The following is a 24,369-nucleotide window of genomic DNA, read 5'->3' on the forward strand; positions in this document are numbered from 1 at the left end:
TTCAGCGAAACCATGCTTCCCTGCCCCCCATGGTCCCTCTCTTTTCCTGGGGTGTTGGGACCTCGGCTGCAACACTTCGTCCAACCTCCTGAACTCTACGCCCGTGATTGTTGCAATCCATGCGCCTAAGGTGGGTGGGGAGCTGTTTCTTTACCCTAAAATACTATTTAAGCATGGGGCATTCTTTTCACCTGCGCTCCGAAGTAAACTTTGGACTTGACAGAAAAAAATGTATTAAGCAACTGCGCCACCTAGCTTGCCCTCTTCTGTCTTTCGTCTTCAACTCATCCAGGGAGAATCAGGACAAAGCAGGATGCTGGAGAAGCAACCGCACAGAATACTGTTTGAAGATGGACATAGTTTAATATGTTTTCAATGTGTCCACTTTAGTGACTCCAGCGCCATTTACACGATATTTGCCTTGATGGAGTTAAACTCATTTTCTGAATCTTCCCAATCGCATAGCAGTAACTGCATGTTTTAAAATGATAGATTAATGAGAGAAGTTATATGCTGTTTTACATCACTTTCTGATTTACCGGTTGGTCACCACTTCTGGCTGACACTTTATTAATGTCCACAGGTTATTGATACATTTGTCAGTTAGGTTATTCTGACCCAAAAGACTTTGGTATTTAAAGTGTGGTTACCAGACTAGCAGAATCATCAGCACCTGGGGGTGGGGGTGGGGTTGGGTGGGAAATGTAGTAAAAATGCAAATTTTGGGGTCCCACCCCAGACATATCAATTCAGGAATAGTGGGGGATAGGGAGGGTGAGGAAATCTGTGTTTTCACAAGTGATGCACAGTCCAGTTTGCAAACCATTGCCTAGTAAGCTCAAGCAGCTGGTTAGGTTACCCTCACCTAGTAAAGACTGGGATTCTATAACACCAGAGATGGTGGTGTTACTGGTAACCTCAAATTACCAGTGTTATATAATTTGTGATGTGGATTCACTGAAACCCAACACTATGATGTGTCTATACAAAGTGTAATCTGTACTTCCTGCAGATCACATGGAGTGCTAAATGGAGATTTGTGGGGTCCTTGTGAAAAATACAGAAGAAAAACCTATGCTGTTTTGATGCATGTGGGAATGAAAACATAATACGCTCAGTTTTCAAAGTGCATTCATGTTTTCATTGGCATATAAATTGTTTCCAGCTGATGAGTCATGGAAGACAGGAAAGCTAATTTGAATAATTTGTTAATATAGTTCTAAATTTGTCAATATAGTTCTAAAAAAAAGAGAGACAAATTTAAAAAGTGTATGGTGTTGGCTTACATTATATCCAAAAAAAGCACCATATGAGGCATTTTAGGGTAAGCCCATTTCGTGTCTCTCTCCACCCCTCCTACCAGTCTCCATGTGGCCTCTTCTTTATATCCTTAGTTATAGCAGTACTGTTCAGCTAGTGTTCAGATGAATCTTGAGGTTGATTGTTTTAGAATTTATTTGTAATTTTGGTGTCATCCTGGGATGCAGTAGGCATAGCATTTACATAATCTGCCATCTTGAATCAAATCCCCCATATGAGGCATTTTAGGCTTTTGATAAAGAGATGACTGGTTGGATTCTTTATCTCAGATTTCTCCATTGGATGGATAACATATTTCCAATTACCTGTATAGAGGTCTTAACTTTTCCACTCTCTAGGTCCAACTGTATTATTTCTCCAACTTTCATCTCCTATCGTGTTCATTTTACATTTGCACCTCTGCTATCCACCCAATTGCAATAGAAAATTATTTGTTTTCCCTCTCCTTCATCACCCACCTCTGTCAGTTAAGTCCTGAAATCACTCTTTTTTTTTTTATAAAGATTTTATTGGGGAATTGGGGGAGGGGAACAGCGTTGGGGAATCGGGGAAGGGGAACAAACAAGTTGCTGTCCTTTTGTTCTTCAGTCTAGTTGTGGAGGATGTTGCTTCACTGGCCCATTTTGGTATTATCATTGAGCTCTTCCCGGGTGAGGCAGATCTGTCATCGGCCCCAGGACGGCCACTCATGGAGGCTCTTGGCAGCTCACACCAGCTACCAGCCGCTCACGCTGGCTGCTGGCCACACATGGTAGCTTATGGCAGCCCACTGCAGCTTCACTGCAGCCTACGCCATTGCTGGCGACTCACAGCAGCCCAGCTCCCGGTCGAGCTATTGTTCACCATCTTAGCTGTAGAGGGCAGTGTCACTGGCCCTCATGTGGGATCCGAACTGGGGCCCTGCTGCTCAGAGCTGGCATCCCAAGCCAACTCTTAACCAACGCGCCACTTGCCTGGCCCCTGAAATCATTCTTGAATTGCTCTCCCTCTTAGCATTCTCACTGCCACTATACTAAGATCAAGTTCTTAAACTTTTGGTCTCAGGTCATTGCAATAGGTTCTTCATTGGTCTCCCAGCTTCTGGCCTCTTCCATCTCTAATCCATCTGACAGCACTGCCTGAATCATTCTAAAATACCATTCCAATCTGGCCATTCTTCTTCTCAAATTTTTTTTCACAATTCCCTGTTGACTACCCAATAAAATCTAAAATCCCAAGCTAGCATTTGAGCTCATCCAAAATTTGCTTTGACTCTCCCTGTTTTTGCTAATATAGCTTCCTTCACCTGAAATGTCTTTTCTGATATTCTGACAGCTAAATTCTACTTATCCTTTAAGCCTCAGCTATCAGTCACCTCCTCTTGGCCGCACTTTTTGATTCCCAGAGTTAATTGTCCCTTTGCAGTGTATCCTCAGCACTTGGCTTTCAATTTTATTAATAAATTTGTATCACAGCCTGTCTTACATCTGATTTAGTTGTGTCTCCTTTAGATTGTAAGATTCTGGCAGGAGTTGTATGTGACTAATTTTCAAATCACCCTAGGGCACAGCATAATGCCTTGGACATAACAAACATGCAGTATTTGTTGTGTTTTTGACCCTAGGATAGAAGTTACTTAGTTAAACAACAAATCCCATGCATATGAAATGCTTTTATGCAAATATTTATGGCCAGCTCCTCTACATTTTCTCTGAGAACCAAGAGAGAAGAAGGTTTAACCTTCATTGAGTCCAAAGGAATTCCCTAGCATGCATAATGGAATCATGTTCAGTGGGGGTACATTTTAAACAAAAGTAAGTCTTGAAGTCACATGAAGATGGAGGCGATAAACCCAATGGGTATTCTAATTATTTTCTTAGCACCTTAATTTTAAGTTTCTCTGAGAATAATTGTTTCGTGAAACTAGACAAAAGGTTTCACCTGATTATTTCCTTGTTATCCTCACTTAAGCTCTCATTGCTGCCGTTTTTAAAAATTGTGTGTGTGTGTGTGTGTGTGTGTGTGTGTGTGTGTGTGTGGTGGGGGTGGGCAGGGGTGGATTCTCAGATCCAAGAGGTGAGAAATAGAAAAAGTATGTATGGGAAAATTCCTCATGGTATCTTACCTGTAGAGAATCTACGAGTGGGATGACTCCTTGATTATCATCCTTCCCACTTCCACCCCAGCTCCAGAGGGAAGCACACTGTCCTTGAACTTACACATAGAATTGTTGCCTATCTGTTTTTCCTGTTAAGACTTTGAAATCCTAGAAGGCAGGAGCTATTTTTATTAACCTTTGTATTCTTGGCAAAATGTAGGCCCAAATAAATATTTGCTGAATGAATAGTACATCAACTATTGCAGCGCACCTGAAAATCCTGAGCTTTTGCAAAGACCTCCAGTGATCTTCAGAACCTAGCCTAGTTTCTCATCTTCAAGTTAGAAAACATCTTATAGGTCACTATCAGTAAGTGCCTACTGGATACTCAATGTTATGAGAAAGTTGACAAAAAAGACATTGATGGTGCATTGAAATCCTGTTCAGCTATTCTCCCTTGACCTGTGTTTATAGGTTTCTTCATATGTAAATTTGGAATACTAATGGTATCTACCTCATAAAGCTGTTGTGAATATTACATGGCTTAGTACATACGAAGCTCTGAAAATAGTACCTGATGTACAATAAGCACTCGGTAGGCATGAACTAATTATTATTATTATTACTATTATTGCTACTATTACTACTACTAAAGATCTCTAACTACATCTGTCTAAGTTGGGGGAGAAAAACAAACACCACATATCTACATAGTTTATCTTTTATTCATACAAACAAAACATACACAAGACTGTATATTATTTGAAGACTGCAATAATTTTCTAGTGTAACAACTCTGTAACAAAATTTAACTAAATGTAACATTTATGAAAATATAAATCTCTGATTGGGTAATTCTTCCCAACAATACAAAGTTTACATAAAAACATTCAATATGAGCTATCAGTTGCAAACAAGTTAGGAAAAATCATTCAAGTCACTTGTTAAAACTCTATTGGCTGTTACACAGAACATTCCCACACAACGTTTAATCCATCTAGGCATTTAATTTAGAAATATGTGGCATGGAGGTCCAACTGATAATGACAGGCATAAGATGTGTTGCCTCCAAAGAGCTGAAAAAAGCATTGACTCATACAATCAACTGCAGGCTATCTGTCCGTGCGCTGGGCCTTCTCCCAGCTACCTCCTCCCTGGCTGGTAGCCAGACCAGGAAAACACACTGAAAAAGCCTTTCACCAGGGATTGGGGTGTTTTATCTGAATTACATCTCTTTCCAAAGTGAAATACAATTGACTTGGATTCCCCATGGCTTAGATCACTTGTTTCTCCCATTAGTGTCAGCAGTCAAGGTGTCACTGCATTTTTTTCTTACATGGCTCCCAGCATCCCTAGCAGATGCTACCATGATCTTTTTATTTTGCAGTTTACAGAAACAGTACAGTGGGGAGGTGAAAGATCTGCCTACCATTACCTGATGAGTTCATGGCAGAGCTGGGTCCAAAGTGAGTCAGTTCCTTGTTTATTATTCTGCCTCCTCTAGTCACTACTGCCACTTTGAAATCAAACCAAACCAAACCACCACTTACTGACACCCTTTAGAAAGTTATCCAAGGACATGCCATGTGGAGGATATGGAAGGAAGAAAATCACTCTCCCCTTTTGGGATGTGGTATTTTCTATTAAATAGATGAAATAGTTTTTAAAAATGATTTAATACATTTCACAGCTTCTGCTTTGAATTGGAGAAGACTGGAAAAGTCTCCGAAGCGTCCTCAATCGGAAAGGGTGACAGTTAAAGAAGCATACGTATGGTGTGTAGAAGTAAGAAAGTGATTACAAACAGGGACAATAAAGAACCTTTGGACACCCTTAAGATTTATGGAATATTTTAGCACAAAGACAGGCATATTCAGTTTGTCCCAGAGTATTTGGTCACCTATCTGCATTTTACACAGGAAAGAGGAGGAATGAAAGAGTAAGGCAAATGTCATCAGTGTTATCATAGATAGCATGTTGAGAGAGCTTCCTTTCTATGAAGATTTACTGCAGGGACTCAGGAAATAATTTATGCTTCCATACAATTGACTGAATAGCACACACTTCTGTTAGCACAATGATAGAAATGAACAGGTGTTTGGACCACATCTGTAATGCCCTTTCTGTAATTCTTCCTTACACCCAGCACAAAGAGGCATTTCAAAAAGACACAAGAAGATTGTGGTTTCTTATTAAATGTGTTCTTTTGCAGCCCAGGAAATAGTTTTAAAAAAATCACATGTTCCATTATACAGAAACCCTCGCATGCAATTGTCACAACTACATTTTCACGAAGACTGACTCTGTGTGTTCAGTAGCCCTATGATAGTGGTAGGTAGTTCTTGTCCCAGTCCAGTGTGTGGCCTCTCATTTCATGTCCTTTCTCTTGGGGGTACATTTGGGCATTTTTGTTACAGTGTTTTGCACCTTTAGACCTTCCATCTGCAGACTGGGTTTACACAGTTGTCAGGATTGTAAAATGTAAAGAGAGATTAAGGCTGTGTTTACTTATAGCCACACAATCATTTAAAGTCAAATAGCTCTTTGTGTTCACGATTTCAACCAATTTCTGTAGCACTAGTTCCAGTCCAAATGGTCTCTAGCATCTCTCATCTGAAACAAGGGGGTGAGTTATGCTGCTTCTTCCCACACGATTTTAAAACGACCCTCTCACCTCTAGTTGATGTAGCCATTCACATAGGATTTCTAGAAATTCTGTCAAGATTTCATTTCAGGATAAACTTTGACAAAAAGGCCAAACTCATAACCAGTTTCACATTTCTGTACATTTCATGAGCACATTAATAATTAACAGTGGAACTCTGGCATCTTTCCTGTCTCTTAAGAAATGAGTAGTCTATCATTTGTGATACAGAAGATACTGTTATTTTTTTTCTTTTATATGTGTATCATGTATTTCTGCTGAGCAAGATAAACATTTTGTCAATTGTCAGGGGCATAGCTGTGGCTCCTGGATTCCAGGGCGGAGCACACCCGATCATAGCAAGAATTGTGTTTCTTGGAGGGTGTCGCCTCGTTGGGCTCAGTGGAGTCACTCACTGTGATGGGACTGTCTCTTGCAAAGACCTCGGTAGACTCTCTCCATAAGCAATCCACAGACACTTTGAAGCAGTAACTATTACACTTTGATCTGGAGGTCTGTGTTGCATTGTTGAATATCTGTCTGCTATTCGAAGTGGCAATTTTAATTTTCAGTGCGGCATCTACGCGGTCCACTACTGTGTATATCCCTATACTCCCGTCGTCAAAACCCACAATGATGTTCAGGTGCCTCTGCGAGAGGGCAAGAAAAGTTGGTGTTTTGTAAAGGGAACAAGCACCAATATTTTTTCCGTCAGCCAGTCTCATTACAATTAAACTGGATATTGCCCCGTTTTCGTCCTCTTCCTCCCCATTTCGGAAACAAATGTAGACCAGGTAGCGACCATCTCGAGACAACCTCTGGCGCCAAATGACCCCAGAGGCGTGAACCACACGTAATTTACCGCTGTGCAAGTCTAGCACGTTGATATTTTCATCTCCCCGGGATATAATGCCTAGCTTTCCATTGGGAGAAATTTCAAAATCCTCTAGATTTTTCAAGAAGTTGTTTGGCAGTTGCACACGGCGACAGATCACTTCATCTGTCAGACTCCAGATATTCACTGTCTCAGCCGACGTGATAAAGACGATGATGTCAGGACAGTCGGGGATCAGTTTAAAATTCACAATGGTGGTGCCATCTTCACAGCAGAATTTTTTGGTGATACTTCCTGTCCACAGACTGACGGCCAGCACTTTGCTTTTGGTCATTCCCACCACGAAGGTATTTGCAGAGGTTATAAAGGCATTCTGCAAAGTGGTCAGAATGTTACAGACCCGGTGGCCCGTGGCCAGTCTCCAAACCCGGGAGGCATTTTCCTCACAGAGAGAGACCACAAACTGGTCATTGTGTGTAATTAGCAGCTGAGATATTCTCTGTCCATTAATGCGGAAGAGGTTTTCACCACTGCTGGTGTGCCAGACGTACTGGCTGCTTTTGTCATCAGATGTCACCATTATGTCTCCAGAGGATGTCAGCACGCAGTGCTCAACTATCCCTTCATGTTTAAATACTGCCTCAATGAACCCACTGCTGAAGTTCCACTTATGAACACAATCAGAGCCGTCGAGGGAGTAAATGATTTCCCCTCTAGCAGGCAACACCAGGCTCTGGATGGGCTTTCCAGTCTTATCTATGTTGGACATAGCTGTGATTATATCTATGTCCCAAATGGAGAGAACACCGCTGGTTGATAATGATAGCAGCATATTGTGGTGACTGGATTTCACCAACTTAACTATGGTACCTGAGATTTCCTGTAAGCTGGCCATACATTGTCCTGTGTCCCGCCTCCAAAAAAACACAGCTGAGGTATTTTCCATGGTTGCGATGATGCAATCTCCATTTTTGGACAGCACGGCAGATACAAAGCGTTCATTGTGCTTAGCTCGAAACTTTTCAGCCACCTTCCACATGCCCGTATCTAAGAGCTCAATGCTGAGGGCTTTGCAGATCAGAATTGCACTTTGGTCCTCTGAAAGTTCAATGCTGACCACCTCACTGTCTTCTCTCCGGCAGTCAAAGTCATCAGTCAACTGGGGGTTGGAAATGTCCTCCGTATTCCAAACAGAAAGGCTTCCCTCACTATCTACCATGACCATTTCTTGAGCTGTGTCCAAGATGAGAAGAAACTTCACAAACCCACTTGAAAATTCAGATGTCACCGTGCATAGCTTTTCTCCACTCCCTAAATGAAATATGGTGGTGGTGTTCAAGTATTGTCCACAGAAAGCGTACACGCCATCCAGAGAGCACTGGACACAGGTCACTTCATACCAGCAGTGGAACTGGTAAAGGGGCCATCCGTAGAGCAGATCGATGACAGTGACATCTTTGCTGGCTTCAAGCCATGCAAGGGCATGGTTGACAGACAGTGTGAATCCATTGATGTAGGTGGAACCACTTCCATGCTTGGTCCCTTTGATTTCCACTTCAGACAGGAGACAAGAATTTACATTGTCATAAATCAACAAGGTGTTGTTCGTTGTAGCCACCACCAGATACTTTTCGTCACTGGTGAGTTTCATGCCCAGGATGACAGACTGGGCTGTTGTGATTTGCCTGAGTAGTTGACGAGTTTCCACATCCCAGGTGCTGATAGAACCATTTTCTAAAGCTGTGAGGACAGTACTTGGGTTACACGTAGGCAGGATCTCAGTGACATGCAGGTGACTAGATGACAAGGGAAGGCGCTCTGGGCTATATGTCACATCCATGGACGAATGCAATGGCACAATGGAGCAATATTTGGGCCCATCTTTGTCACACTCTAGTAGGAGGTGTCTCAGTTTGGGCAGGGAACTTATGACAGGCAGCAGTCTTTGCTGAAGCTCTGCTGAAAGGGAACCGGGAAATGCAATGACCTTGTTTTTGATGCTGCGGAGGGTGCTTGCCAGGAACTTCAGCTCCTTCTCTTGCGAGTAGTTGTAAGCCAGTTCGATGTCTGAAAGCACTTTGTCGAACTGGCCGATTTTGATCATGGTGTAAAGCCAGCTGAAGTTCATGATGATGCCATAAAGCAGGTCATCGGTTTTTCCACACCTCGTCAGGTGGTACAAGAGCTCAGACATTTTCCGATGATTGACAAAAAAGATGTCAGGCTCCAGTGGATTACACTGGAACACCCAGGGCTGTTCTGGGGCCTGCCTGTCAAAAGAAGCCTGTTCCATGAAGTGCTTTTCTTCCTCAAGCAGGCTTCTGTTCTCCAAATCAAGACAGCCATTCAAGTAGGGGTCTTCAAGGCAGAAAGCTTTCCTCCTGCCCCCTGACCAGACCCCCAGAAAATAATCTGCCAGGATGGTGTGCATTTCACGCAGGGCACTGTCGTCCTGCAGATACAGCTTCTGGGCTATGAGCTGCAGGTGTCTATTGGCCCAGACCAGGAGTGTGAGGTTCTTCACGTGTCTTTCTATTAAGTATCCACTGAGACCGTCCTTGAGCCTCGAGATGTACAAATAAGGTACTCTCAGGGGATTGCTGGGCCTGGTGTTCTCATTGAGCTCATTCATAACACTGTTGTCTAGAGCCAACACGTCCTCCAGTTCCATTTCACTCAAACCCATTTTGGCCATGGTGATGTAACCAAGAGCCCTGGAGACCAGTTTCTGACCACACGTCTTCTCCAAAGACCAGAATAGCTGCTCTATACTTTCATGAACGGTGACACAGAGGGAGGATTCATCAACGTCTTTGTGAGAGCGCCAATATCTCACCTCCCTGAAGGTCAGGTTCACAAACATGGGCAGTGTGCACTTGGAGAATGCGTTGTTCACGTATATCTGCTGGCCCGATGTGACCTTCCTTTTGACTCGCAGGAGCTGGTGTTTGAGGACCTGGCTGCACATCTTCCTGTCCCGGGCAGTCAGCTCGATGTAATTGTGTTCTTCATGGATAAGGCACCTTAGTTTCTGCAGGATCCCATGTTTGTTGGGCAGTGTGGAGAGGACTATCCGTACGAAACGGGGAAGGTGAGCTGGGAGCCACCAAAGCTTCCTGGCCTCGTCATTCTCTGAGAGCTGCTCTAGGGCGTCGAATATTATTACTAGCGGTCTCTGCAATGAAGACTCATTCAAAAGATTTATAAACAAGTCGCGGAGGTCATGTATCTTCTTAGGGTAGCTCTGAACCAGACACCGGTAGTTAACTGCCAGTTGTTCACAAACACTTAGAAGGAGAGTCCTGAGGTCCGTACTCATGTCTGTGCTTCCTAGAAATCGCACAACTATTACTGGGTCTGATTCTGGTCCTGTGTCTTCATGTAGCCAGCCATAAGCCTAAAACATAAAGGTGGCATTTAGAATGGTAATATGTATTCACACGGTCATATACCACATTTCTTCTCTCCAGAGGTCAGACTTCTGGCAACCTAGACCATGCAGAAAGTAGTCCAGAACCAGGAAACGGAAAAACCTTCTGATAAGGTCAAAGAACTATCACAAAACTATGCACTCAAATCTATGGGTGAGACCCTCAGGATTAGTCTACTAAAGGTAATAAAACAGTGATAATTGTGTTGTTCAACCATATGGGAACGTTAAGCTTGTTTTGTAAAAGTTACAAAGTGTCTCATAAACAGCAAATCTGAATATCTAATAAGGTCAGTTTTTATCACTGAATCCCATTTCCTGGCATGGTTGTCGGCACATAGTACGTTCTTAATACATATGCGTTTAGTCCCTAGATTAAATAATGATTTAAATATTACATAGAGTCAAATATTTTCATTAGTTGAGATCATATAATGTCATATATGGCTGACCAAATTTCTAGTTAATTAAAACGTGATAAAAATACTGAGTACTAAAATGACATTGTATACAATCTTTTATGATTCAGAGACATTTTATTATATTGTGAAGCTATAGGGTCATTATTATGATTATTTATCATTGTCATAAAAATCTGGTTAAATATGTAATGCCAGTTAAAAGAGTTTTGCTAAATTTGTGCATTATAATAGTTTACTATATAAACAGGGAGTCATTATCCTCACATTATCTCTCTATAGGGCACATGTGCATTACAGTATCCTGTAACAGAGGAGCAGACTGAGTTCCCAGCTGGAGAAATGACTTGCTCAGAGTTAAATGGTTACCAGTGGACAAAATTGGAGTAGAAGTTAATCTGACATTCTAGTGTGCTCTCTCTCTCTCTCTCTCTCTCTCTCTCTCTCTCTCTCTCTCAATTGTAAAGTTATAGAGATAAAATATATGAGGAATTTACTAAATTTAGTATTTTTCTGTCTGGAAACTCAACAACAAGAAGGGATATGATCAAAGCATAAAACACTCTAAAGTGTATTTTTAGGGTGATAACATCTTTCAGTAATCCTTGGAATTCACCAACGATAATCCTTAGAAAGGCAGTATACTTTAATACATTAGAAAATAAGTTTATGAAACTCTTCGTTCCTCAAGAGAAAAAGTTCAAGCTAAAGTATGAATAAATTTAGAAAAGATTTATGGCTGTCAGTTTCAGAATGAGCTATTAAGGAAATGAGCATTTTATTGTCATTTAGCCCAACGTTGGCAGCTGATTGGGAGGAAGCTAAGCCTGCCATCCTACAGCTGCCTTTGCTGGCAAATCTGAAACAGAACACAATCCGTGGTGCCTACATGGGCTGCTTATGATGGTGACATGCGTCCTCCTCTGTCCCTCCAGCCCTGTGTTGATGACTGTATGGTAACTGTAGAGAGAGTTCCTCTGACCATGAGCTCACACCCACGGAAATGGTGGGTACACAGGAGATAACCATGCGATTCACACAAGATGTCTGCACCCTCACAAGGAACACGAGGTCACAGAGAGTGCAGGTGATGGGTGGTGGAGGTGGCTGGGGGCAGACGTTGCCCAGGAGAGAGGCACGAGAAACACGGGCAGGGAACCTAGAAACAGGCAAGTCTCCTTGGGGTCCCAGAGTTCTCGAGGGTGAATAAGATGCACTCTGTGAGTTGGACAAACTATCCAGAACAGCAAGAGCTCAGAAAGCCATTTTCAAATTGATCAACTTGACTGTTACCACACTGTGCCTGCTTTGATTGCTTGTGCACACAGGCCCGCCAGCATGTCCTATGTGCTTGTTTACCTCCTGTGCTAGAGCGCGTGGAGTCGCCTAACGTGCACATTTCACTCAGCCAAAGTCAACAATACTTGGCTTCCAACCACTTTTCCCCTTCCCTCCTCCACAATGAAAAAAGCCCTGGTGCAAGTGAGAAATGGCATATGTGAATGTTTTCTCTCTCTCTTTTTTTTTTTTTCAGTTCCTGTGGGCCTGTCATAGTGTTACCGTCTTGCTTACTTGGAATACTCCTGAAGTTTGAAAATTCACATACAAATTTGTGTTCAAAGATACACATGCGTGTGCGCACATGCACACACACACACACACACACACACACACATTTATTTTGATGCAGCGTGGCCCCTAAAATAAGCCAGCCACTTCAATTGGTGTTCAGTTAAAGAAAGAACTGTATCTTCTAGCACAAGAAGAAAAACCAGCAGCTGCTTGGCGTATTGGGAAATGGTGAATTGGCCTTCCTAAGGACTTTTTAAGAGTAAGTTTGGTATACCCAATTTTCACCTGTGAGAGCACTTTGGAACCTAATCCCCACATAAGATGCAGCACAACTCTCCCTGTTCTTGTCCTCACGATGACCTAATTGAGGTTGTGTAGAATGTGATAGTTTTTGAGAATGTTCATGAAGTTCACGAAGTCTGTTCTTACAAGACTAAGCATGGGAAGAACAATACAGAGATGCTGAAGTAACACCAGAGAATAGAAACCATCAGATTTTGATAATAAATGTAAGAGAAGGTTAAAAATAGAAGTAGTTGAGTCCAGTTTAGCCTGAGGGGCCAAGACAATAGATTCCACATTCCAGGGTGAGTTTCCAGGCCTTCCATGCAGAACTTGAAAGGAAGTTGTGAGAACCAGTTTTGCTATCTTTAGTGGACTAACTTCCTCTAGCCTAAAAAAGAGATTCAAGAGTCCAAGCAAACACTTAGAGATTAGAGTACTGTGGGTGGTATCTATCACCATCTCACTTCCAAGGAGGAAGGCTGAGAGGTGCCACCCCTCACTTGTAGCCTAGGGAAAGGGGCTACAATGGACCACTTACAGGGTGTCCCCCACAGCTTGGGGGACATGGTCGTCTGTGTCTGGTGACATCTGAGAAATATGGAGGTTGCCTGACTGAGGCTGGCTAGCTGCTGTGATAGAGACTGCTGTATTGGAGCTGGAATTTCTTGGGGAAAAAAATACCCTATTGTTTTCCATGTATCAAACGTGGGCCACTGGAAAAAGTGAGCTGAAAAAGGTTTTCATTGATTTTTCCCAGGTCCTGTCTAAGGGAGTTTGCTGGGCTGCAGAGAGGATCTTGGTAGAAAGACACTTAGAAGTGTGTCGCTGGATGCCTAGGAGCCACGGAAGTGACCAGCTAGAAAGAGACGCATTCCCTGTGTCTAAGGAACTATAGGTGAGAGCTGCTCAGTGAGAACAGGGATGCAAAGGGGAAGGACCTTTAGGAAACCATGAAAAGGCCTCAGAAGAGACGGGAGGCAGCTTTACACACATGCAAAGCCCAGAAAGTGCAGAGCCCAGTTCAGAACAGTACTGGTCATGTAAGAACTTTCCGGCCCCCTTACCTTTCCTACATCCCCTGAACTGCAACCCTATAGGGATCAGAAATGTGGTTGGCATTAGGAATGGAGGGGAGGGACTGCTACGTGCAGAAAGAAAGGAGAAGGTGGCCATGTCCCTGTCGCCCACTGAGGATAGCTTGCTTATGGTAAGCCTCGGCTGGGAAATGGAGACTGGCCTTTAACGTTTCATTTTAGACGAGACATATTAAGTGCTGAACTGAGACTGATTTCATGAACTAACTGGAGGGTTTGTCTTTGTTGAGGGATGAGAATGGTTGTGAGATCTGCCCTAGTTTTTATCCCCATGTCATAAGTTTGAACAATGGGACAAAAAAATAAAGCTGTTCTACAGTTACACCCCTATTCTTTCAATATGACTTACACCTCCAAAGAGGAACACTGAAGTGTCCATCCAACAGGACTGGTTATAATTCAGACACTAAACACAGAAAATGGAAATGAATTTGATCAGTTTATCTTTTCCACCAAATAAAAGTTTTTACAGATATACACATAAAAGAATAGGCTTTTTTAAAATTTATTTTTTACCTTCTTTGCTGCCTCAGCCAGCAGAAGGGTCTTCCCAGTACATGGTCCGCCATATATAATAAGTGGGTTGATGTGTCCGGTTTTGCTTGGAAGAATGTATTTGTGCACTATGTTCAGAGATTCGCATTTGTACTCGTAGAAAGAGGCATATGTTTTACATAATGACGAATGCTGGAGGATTTCGTCGTAAAGCGTATCAGTTTCAGTGTCAAAATTCTGTTGTACTGTTGCCTGTATTATATCAATCATGTCCTCATAAAATTGCTTACCAAGTCCTTCTATGTAATGATTTTCTATTTCCTGGGAATAGCCTAGTTTCATGTCACAATGAGTAACAGATGTGTACACTCTCAGATTAGATGACGCGACAATCGTAGGAATAAATTCATCCCTGAGTTTTATCAGCTTCTCTTGGGCTTCTGGGTCCCGAATAATCCTTGGTTCTGTCCCAGTTATATCCATGTATTTTCCCATCTCTGGGATTTTCACAAAACGTTCAATGTTAGCAATTTTCCTAATGTAGCAGACGCATTTCTTTAGGAACGCTGGAGTTTGCTTTCCGAGAGCGAAGTCAAACTCATCCTCTATAGCTGAAAGAAAATAAGACAAAGAGTTTACTGCCTAGAGCAAAAAAAACCACGCAGCACACTCCCAGCACTTAATTCTCAACTCCTTAGTGGTAGATTATTTTGCTTATAGCGTGTAGCAGAGTCGTCGTCGATACAGTAATTTCTTCATTTCCTATTTCTGTTTTCCTAGGCAGCCTGGAACCTGGAACAATGGGTTTTAAATAAAATTCCTTAATGTCTTCCCCAATGGGGGGGGGGGATCGGGTTTTGGGGGAGAGGTTGAACATAAGCATAAGAAAGAAAGCATACCAAGTTTATAGTTGATTATTTTAAGTTCCTGCTGAGTTTCCTCTCAGACTTCAGGAGTTCTAAGAGTGAAGAGCAGTGACCAGATAGGATGAGGAAAAACCAACGAAGAGGCCAAAAGACATATCTACTCTACTCCTTTCTTGTCAGTCTCCCCTTTACATTGTAGCATTACCATTTTGTTTGAGGTGCATTGTATCCCAGATAGATATGTTTAAATATAAATACAAAAGCATATTCAAAATATAATCATGTTCTGATTATTGATCGATCTGAATTATTCATGTCACTGTTAAATCCCATTATATCCAACAGAACAGGTAGAGAAAAATAACTTAGTATATAACTTTATTCTAAGATAAACAATATTTTGGCTTATAATACATACTGGTACTCTTACATACAAGTACATATACATTACAAATCACTTGAGGCCCCATAAGAACATTTAAAATTGGATCTGTAGTAATAAAAACATCACTTGTGCATGGTTTTAGGGAAGAAAAATAAAAACGAATGAAAGAAACCAATGGAAATGCATTTTAAGGCAAGCAGTCTTTTAAAACTGGCTGCCCTCTCTCCCTCCCTTCTTTCTTCTCTCCCTCCCCTTTTGCTTTCCTTCATCCAGTTGGTCTTAATTGAGCACCTGCTATGTGCCAGGCATGCTGCTTGGTGCTCAAGACACAATGGTGAGAGAAAACAGATAATGTTGAGAGAAAAGACCATTATAGAGCTTACAGTCTAGTGGAGGGTGGGAGACGTCAATCATAGAGTCCCACAAATAAATGTATTTATTATGATTGTTTTCTGTGCCATGAAGAAGAACAACATGGTGTGATGAGAGCAAATTATGGGGGCGGGTCTAACCCACTTGGAGAGGTCAGGGGAAGGTCTTCCGAAGGGGGTGACTACTGAGCTGGATCTGATGGAAGCAGCGGTGAGGGGATGAGGTTCCAAGTACACTGGGCTGAGCTGGCCATAGGCTAACCCATTTCAATGTGCTGTCCACAATTCCAACATCACTACATACATGTATTCTATAAAGTAACTATTAAGGTGGGAATTTTATTTAAAAATGATGCCGTTTAGTAGAGTTCTCATGATGATATTTTTTCGGTAATAATATCAATTGATACAAATGTGTGACTCAAGTGAAAAAGATATGTTTATAGCGACCTGGGTTGAGCGAGCTATGCCATTTTTGTAAGTATGTTTTGCACGGGGTTTTAATCAGGCAAGTTGATTAAGGAGGCCAGTTAAAGGAGCCTGTACAACTAATGTGTCATCTTCTTTTTATAGAAGAGTAAGAAGTTATAATGTAGACTAGGGAAGATGAAAAAAATCTCGACATTATGGGATACTGTGGAAAGCAGCTTTCGGCCTATATCTTTTCTAGGCATTTGTGTAAAATGCTAGGGGGCCTGTAGGATTAGTGGGTGCTACATTCTGAGTGTCACGAAGAGAAAGAAAGTGGCCAAACTGTAGTATCTATAAATAATGGATGATATTCAGAGATATGCACTGTTACCTCTGACTCCCAGAAAACAAGTCAACTGTAAATTAATTGACATCAGTATCACCTCTTTGGAAAGAGTGTGTCAATGAGGAGTGTTGATAGTAAATGCAACGTAAAAAGAGATAAAGACAAACTAAGGTGGTAGAGCCCATCTAGGCATGGCTCAAGGGGAAAAAAAGAGAGGGTGTTCCCCTTCCCCGAGTCCCCAACGCTGTTCCCCTCCCCCAATTCCCCAATAAAATATTTTAAAAAAACAAAAGAACCCAAAAAACAATATGGTTTACCTTTGATAAAGATGAAGAACCAGAGCCTCAAAAATGGATCAAAAAGTTCCCAAAGGAACAAGGATACTTGTTAATCTGTGTATTCTGACAATAGTACTTATTCCTGCCAATTTTCGTATTTTCAGGAAAACCTAAAATAAGACTTAATTTTTGACACCTTCCAGAGAATGAATTTTTCAAAATTATTTATAATTTCTCTGAGCTGGAATACATGTATCCAGGGAGAATGGTATCGAGTGCCTTTTAAGTTTTTACAAATGCTTTGCGAAACCATTCACAAAACCAATCTGAAGATGCAAATACTATTCTTTTTCCTCAATAATTCTTTACTATCAACTTTCAAAATAAATGCTACATATTTGATTCATTTTACCCAGTAGTTTTTGTCCCCTGAAAACTGGCATATTCCTTCAGCTCTGTAGTTTCCTGTGCAACTTATAAAAATAAAGCCTCCTTTCTATGGCTGAGAAAGGTGGACAAGTGAGTCTCTGCTTACTAGATGGGGAGGTTTTTATTTTTTTAAAGGTTTTATTGGGGAATCGGGAGAGGGGAATAGTGTTGGGGAATTAGGGAAGGGGAATAGACAAGTTGCTGTTCTTTTGTTCTTCAGTCTGGTTGTGGAGGACGTCGCTTCACTGGCCTATGTTGGTATTATCATTGTGGTCTTCCTGGCTGAGGCAGATTGGTCACCGGCTATTGAACGGCTGCTCACGGCGGCTCACAGCAGCTCACAGCAGCTCAAGAAAGCGCATGCCAGCTGCCAGCCACTCACAGTAGCTCATGGCAGCCCAGCTCCAGGTCGAGCTGTTGTTCACCATCATAGCTGTAAAGGGCACAGCATTACTGGCCCATGTAGGAACCCAATCGAAGGCGCCCTGTTGCTCAGAGCTCGCGTTGTTAGGCTAACTCTTAACCATCTGAGCCACTCGGCCGACCCCTGGGGAGATTTTCATTTTAAGGTTAAATTACTCCTGCTATTGCCTTACTTCATAATCTTGGATGACTTCCCATCTTACCCAGAATAAAACATAAGATTCTTATGATGACCCGAGCCCACCTTCTGACTTCATCTCTCCCTCCCAGGGTCTGACTACCTTTATCTTCTTCCTGTTCCCGGAACTTGCTAGCACATTCCTGTCTTAGGGATCTTGAACTTGGTGATTCCTCTGCCAGGAACTCTCTACCTTGGATACAGGACTGCTGGCTCTGATTTCTTCTGTCATGTAGCTTGAAAGCCTTCTCTTTATTGCCCACTCCATCTAAATCTGGACCCCTGCACTCTTCATCAGCCCCTATCATCCTATTACTGTGTTATGTTTTATTTATAGCACTGATCCTTTCTGAAATGGCCTTGTTCATTTATTTGATTATTTGCCTATCATTTATTTTGCCTACTTATTATAACAAATAAGTTCTGGGACAGCAGAGACCACGCCTTCTTATTCACTGCCATATCCTTAGTGCTTGTCACATAGTATGCACTCAATGAATGTTTACTGAGTAAGTGAGTGAATGAATGAATGAATGAACAAACAGTTCAACTGAGAAACACTGGCAGAGTTTGGTCTATTATATCCAGCCTCCTCTGACTTCTTTTAAAATCACATTTTCTGGAGAAATCCTCAAGTAAAGTCATATCTATGAGTTAAAACAAAAGAACATGTCTCTCCAGGAGATAGAAACATTTAGAAAGATTAAATTTCACCAGGCAGTAAATGAAATTACATTTACAGGACGATCAAAGAGAAGCAGTGAAAACATCTATTATTTATCTATTCCTCAGTGTACCAAGGATGTATAAAAATTACCTGAGAACAGGTACCTCTTAGCTTGGCTGTGTTTCATCTTCCCCTTTTCATGTAACAGTTTTACAGCAGCCTTAAATATCTTCTTGATCTCATCTGATATCTCTTGCCAGGTCTTCTCATTCTCAGCATTAGCAGAAGGCTGCATCTATGGCAATGTAAAAGTGAGATATAGTCTTAAAACCATCAAAGGAAAACCAATATTTAAGAGCAAAAGAACTATTATTAATTGAAGGTTTAGTACGTGCCAATGCTGTGATAGGTGCTTAACAGATAGTATCTAATTTAATACCCCACTAACCATAAAAGTAAGAAAATATTTCCATGTTATATGTGAGCTTTTCCAAGTTACACAAGGGTGTGAATCCACACAGGATTTGCTTGTTGGGTTTTCTTATTATGCCATGTATTTCCCTCTTGAGTTTGGCACAAGTGTCATCACAAAATCACCTCTTCAGCATACTCTAAAGACGAGAGAAAGTTAAAGGGGAGGTACTCTTACACTACTATTTAATTGTCTTTAGTTGTTTCTTCATCATTTATTTTTAATGCTCCTTTAGGAAATGAAATAGGAGGAATGCCTACCAAGAAAGTAACATTTATAGAGTCTTGAGGATAATCTTATTCACACATTCACTTATTTAATAATAGTTTATAAGGAAATATCATGTGAGGTTTAGAGAATAATTTAAATTTCCTTAGAGGATCATAGAATTAAATGAAGGCGGAACAACTAAAGCCAATTAAATAGTAACATAGGAGCAAATGCTCCCAAACCACTGCGTAAACCTGGTTTCTTGAGGTATCATGTTTCTTGATAGATACATTTACTTTACTCCTGGCCTATTTAACTGGGGAATGGTTTGTGTTCACCTCAACATTCTTCTTTATAGAAGCAATATCCTTGCAGATAATTACTTTGAATAATGCATGTGAAAGGGGAAGAAAAAGAATCAAGGATTCTGGCATGATTTCATATTGCATGTAGAAAATGGTTTATGTTAAATATCAGAATGACAATTATACAAGGTCCTTAAATGAAGAAATGTCACTAACCCAGGGCCTTTTCCTCCTCTCAGAGCTGCCTGGGTGCTAAATGTATTAATGATATTTTCTTTGGAAAAGGGATGGAGTCTATGCCTTCTTTGCAATCTCTCTAAAAATTCTATGCAATGAATGGGCCCACCCATTTTCTCTTTCCCTTTCATTTAGTTTCAGGGGACACATAATAGATACATTTGGGAACCAAGTTGGAGAGGAGACAACAGTATTTCCAACATACTCATGCAGGAATCAACCCCACTCCAAGATTCTACATAAAACACAAGAATATAAATTAGCTTATGTATGAAATGATAAAGGAAAAGTATTGAATTAAAAAATGAGAGATTATAAAAAATAGGCAGATTTAAGAAGACCACCTCACCAAACAAACAAACAAAAAAAACTTTCACAAATTAAAAATATAACTGTTGAACTTGAAAACTCAATGTATGGACAGAGTGGACACAAGCCGAAGAAAAAAAATTGGTAAACTGGAAAAAAGATCTAAAATAATCTCCTGTAAAGCAGCACGGAGAGATAAGGAAATTGATAATGTAAAGGAGAAATAAGAGACATAGAAGACAGATTGAGATAATGTAATGTACATCTAATTAAAGAGCAAAACAGAAAAAAACAAAGAAAATAGAGGAGAGACATTATTTAATGAGATGGTGGCTGAGCATTTTCCAGAAATGACAGAATACATGAATTCACAAATATAAGAAGCATGGCGTATATCAATCAGAACAAATAAGTAGCTATATAGCAAAATGGGAAAAATAAGAATATTTTCAGATAAACAAACACTGAGCGAGCTTATCTCCAGTACACCTTCATTAGTGGAACTTCCAAAAGATGTATTTCAGGAAGAAGGAAATGACCCCAGAAGGAAAGTCTGAGGTGCTAAAAAGAAAGATGAGACAAAAATTGGAAGGTTTCTTAGCTTTGAATTTTGTTGTTAAAAGGAAATCTAGGGCCCAAGGCAGAATAACTTTCTGTCCACTGTGCCCTTTCTGTGGAGAAAACCACTCCCGGATGACAAACAGTTTAAAGTAATGGACAGACACTTACTGCATTTTTATTGCTTTTCAGCATTTCTGACTTGGGTCTGAGGTAATAAGCGGCTGGCACGGAGTTCTCATCGCGACAGTACCACTCTTCAAGTAACTTGGTCTCCAGCTTTGCCTCGATGGCAGCATCCAAAATCATTTCAAACTCGGAGGCTTCCACTTCTCCAGGGATTCGGATGTTCCCATATTTTTCACCTAAGAGTCCCTGTGTATCAACAAGAAAGTTCAGTTTAGTGTATCACCAAGGAAGAGCATTTTAGTATTCAACATCATGTGGTCACTCCATAAATGTGAACAAATAGATTCTAAGATACATTGTTCCATCCGTTTTGTCTTTTAATCACAGTGGATACTTCTTTCCCATGGATTATTTCATAACTAAAATTGTATTTATAACAAACTCTTCACATGCTGAGAAATGAGATTGCATATCATAGATAAATTCAAAATACAGAATTTTGTAGTAGATTTATGTTCCCCAAGTTTACATACTACAACAAAAGTTGTTCTTCTCATGAGATCTTTTGTTTTTTCGTGACAACAAAAAAATGACATGCCGGATCCTATGAAATATCAACCATGTGAACTCTCAAACCAAAGAATTGCTTTGTGAGGAGTTAATAGTATGATTTTTAAGCCCCAGGTTTACACAGCTACAAATGAAAGAAGTATGAAATCATTGAATGCAATGTTACTATCAGCCCCACAGGTAACTGAAAACAATTCAAAATATAAAAAAGATATTATATTCTCCCTATTAAATTGGCAGAAACTTGCTCAGTGTTATGTGGAGGTGTGAGAAAACCCCCACATAGGGCTGATGGGTGTGTAAATTGATCCAATGTTTCTTTGAAGGGTATTCTGGCGATATGTATTAGAAGCCTTAAAAATCTATATACATTTTGACTTGGCAACTTTTCTTCTGGGAATTTGACTTTAGAAAATAATTAAGGATGTACATAAAGACTTACCAGAATATTTATGCTGAACCTGTTTTAACAGTAAAGGGCTGGAATAACAACGTAAATGCCCAGCAAAGGGAAACACTGAAATATTTATGGTATCTCTATTCAGATGTACCAAATTATGTTCTAGAACTGTATTGACCTAGAAAGGTGTTTATAGTATATTAGTAATTGAAAAGGTAAATTACAAAACAGTATCTATTCGATGATTCCAACGTTTCCTATATATATTCTGTCATATATATGAGAATATTGTTTATGTACATACATAAACATACATATACCCATAAAAGAGGTTTTATAAGAATACACAGCAAGGTTATCAGTGGCTATCTTTGAGTGGGTTGTTTTAAATTTACTTAGGCTGTTTTATGAATTTATTGCTTTTTTATTAGAACACGTAGTTTTTTGGGCAATACATATGTATTGTTTCGTAGTGAAAAAAACACCAGATATTTAAAAAATTTTAAACCTAGTGATGTTGTCTATACTCCTTTGTGGAGCAACACTTTGAATCCCTCTAAATTTTTACACAAGCCCGTGATTTTCAAAATGTGGCCCATGGACGAGCAGCATGGCAACACCTGGGAACTTGTCAGGCGGGCAGATTCTTAGGCCCTGCCCCAGACTTCCTGAATCAAAAGCTTGGGGGAATGGGGCTGAGCAATCTGTGTTTTCTTATAGCAGGCCCTCCAGCTGCCTGAACCACTGGTTTAAGCTAACAAAAATATTAGCTTAATATCACCCAGTATTTCACTTTCTCTTCAATGACTTATGTGGTAGACACAAGGAAGGAACACAAAGGAGCTCTAACACAAATCTCTATAATTAAGGCAAGTTTGTCTGCATGATAGCATCCATGGGAAGATTTCTGTTTAATTTGTGGCCATCTTCATCCTTGCCTCCTGTTGACGAGCACCTTTACCATGAACTTCAAGCCTATTTACCCAAGGAATGTGATTGGGGTGTGAACTACAGCTTGGCTTCCTTGGGGCACTTCTTACTACGTCTGCTGCCTACCACTGCAATACCGTCAGTGTTCTTTTCATAGCCTCCAGGCAGGTGAGAGAATAAACGTCCTGGGTAGATCTGTGTCCAAAATAAATTCATGACCTAAACGCTACTACAAGATGGTAAACCCCAGGAGGACAGAGCCTGGAGCTGTTTACTCCAAGCACATAGAAAATATTAGAAAACATATTTGTGGAATAAATGAAGACACCAAGATGGAAAGAAATCCTTAGAGTTTGCTCTGTTCTCATCTGAAGCTTTTTCTTGTATTCAAGGATAAAAGTTCAGCTCTCAACAGGTAGAGTAACACTTTGGGATGGTACCGGTTTTGTTGGCGACCCTCATTTCAGCCTGTAGTCTTTTCGCAGGTACCGTTTAAACACATCCCTGGTTGGTCCATGACCTCTCCATCTTCTTGGAACATAATCCATCTCATCTAACTGGCTTACCCAAGGTGACTGTGGCTAACTGAACTCAGTGTTTCAAGCTCAGATCACCTCAGTATGAACCTCAAGGACCAGGCAGGAGGCAGGTACAACCTGTTTGTTCTCTTTGGGAGCATAAATCCCTTTGGAAGGGACTTGAATGGAGGAACTCCACATCATCTGTCTTCATTATTTCAGCATGGTAAATGAAGGTTTACAGTGGGTTCTTTTGAGGTAAGGGTGTTCTAACGCCAACTCGGTGTATCAGCCTGAAGGCCAATTAAAAACATTTTTATTTTAATTGGCATTTATTTGGTGCTATTCTTGACCACAGGCTGTATGCAACAATAAAAAGGTTATTTTGAGTTTTCTCACTTTTAACAGTTCCTCTTCTAAAATCTCTTATGTTAAACTTGGGTAAATGCGTGGGCACAATCTCTCATTCTGCCACAGATACAGAGGGAGATGATCTCTCACGGTAGCCAGCCGCTAATTATCCTATACCCCTGGGTTGATTCTGGGTAAGGACAGTCAACATCCTCTGTAAGGGCTGGCTGTCATGAGGAGTGAAGTTTTAGTGCTGGGATGAGCCATTCTCAGCAAACCCACATGGGCAAGGTATGTAATGAGAAGTCTTGTAAACAGTAGCTACAGGAGGAATCCAAAAAAGGCGTACGGGTGGAGTTTGGCCGTGGTTGGAAGACCTGGTGGACAGGCAGAACATTAAATATGGGATTTAGTAATTGACAGTTATCCATCCTGCAATCAATGAAGACCAGGAAGGTCATGGACTCAGCTGTCGATACCCAAGGCTGGATTTTGGGCATGAAGTGGGAAAGAAGACATAATGATGGCTAGCGAAACGAGATCATGTCCAAAAGCAGTCGCGTCATCACTGCACTAGCAGGTTATGAACTGTTGGTTCTTCCTCTTCTCTCTGCCCTAAATAAGGCTGGTTCCAGAGTCTAGGGCAGAGTCAAATCTATGGATCAGTTTCTAAAATATGCTCCATGGATTATCTGTACTCGGATCACCCAGAGTGCTCGTTAAGATGTAGGTTATTAGATCCCTTCTCAGACCTAAAGGACACTGTGGTTGGGGAGCCTAGGAATCTGGATTTTAAAATAAGATTATAAATGAATCTAAAATTTGAGAATGACTGCGATGGATGAGCAATGCCTA

General features: G+C 40.9%; 1 protein-coding gene across 2 annotated transcripts in view; it reads right to left on the reverse strand.

Annotated features, from left to right (window-relative positions):
* Positions 1 to 4,104: 4,104 nt before the first annotated feature.
* NWD2 (NACHT and WD repeat domain containing 2) overlaps positions 4,105 to 24,369 on the reverse strand; it is a 162,124-nt gene continuing 141,859 nt past the window's right edge. For both annotated transcript variants that reach the window (XM_019636094.1, XM_019636095.1), the window contains 4 exons: positions 20,788 to 20,991; positions 18,676 to 18,820; positions 14,193 to 14,782; positions 4,105 to 10,273 (listed from right to left, as the gene is read on the reverse strand). In XM_019636094.1, coding sequence (XP_019491639.1) covers positions 6,341 to 10,273; positions 14,193 to 14,782; positions 18,676 to 18,820; positions 20,788 to 20,991 — 4,872 coding nt within the window. In that variant the 3' untranslated portion in view covers positions 4,105 to 6,340. The remainder of the gene's footprint in view (positions 10,274 to 14,192; positions 14,783 to 18,675; positions 18,821 to 20,787; positions 20,992 to 24,369) is intronic.

The sequence above is a fragment of the Hipposideros armiger genome, unplaced genomic scaffold (assembly GCF_001890085.2).
Source record: "Hipposideros armiger isolate ML-2016 unplaced genomic scaffold, ASM189008v1 scaffold_26, whole genome shotgun sequence".
In the NCBI taxonomy this organism is placed as follows: domain Eukaryota; kingdom Metazoa; phylum Chordata; class Mammalia; order Chiroptera; family Hipposideridae; genus Hipposideros; species Hipposideros armiger.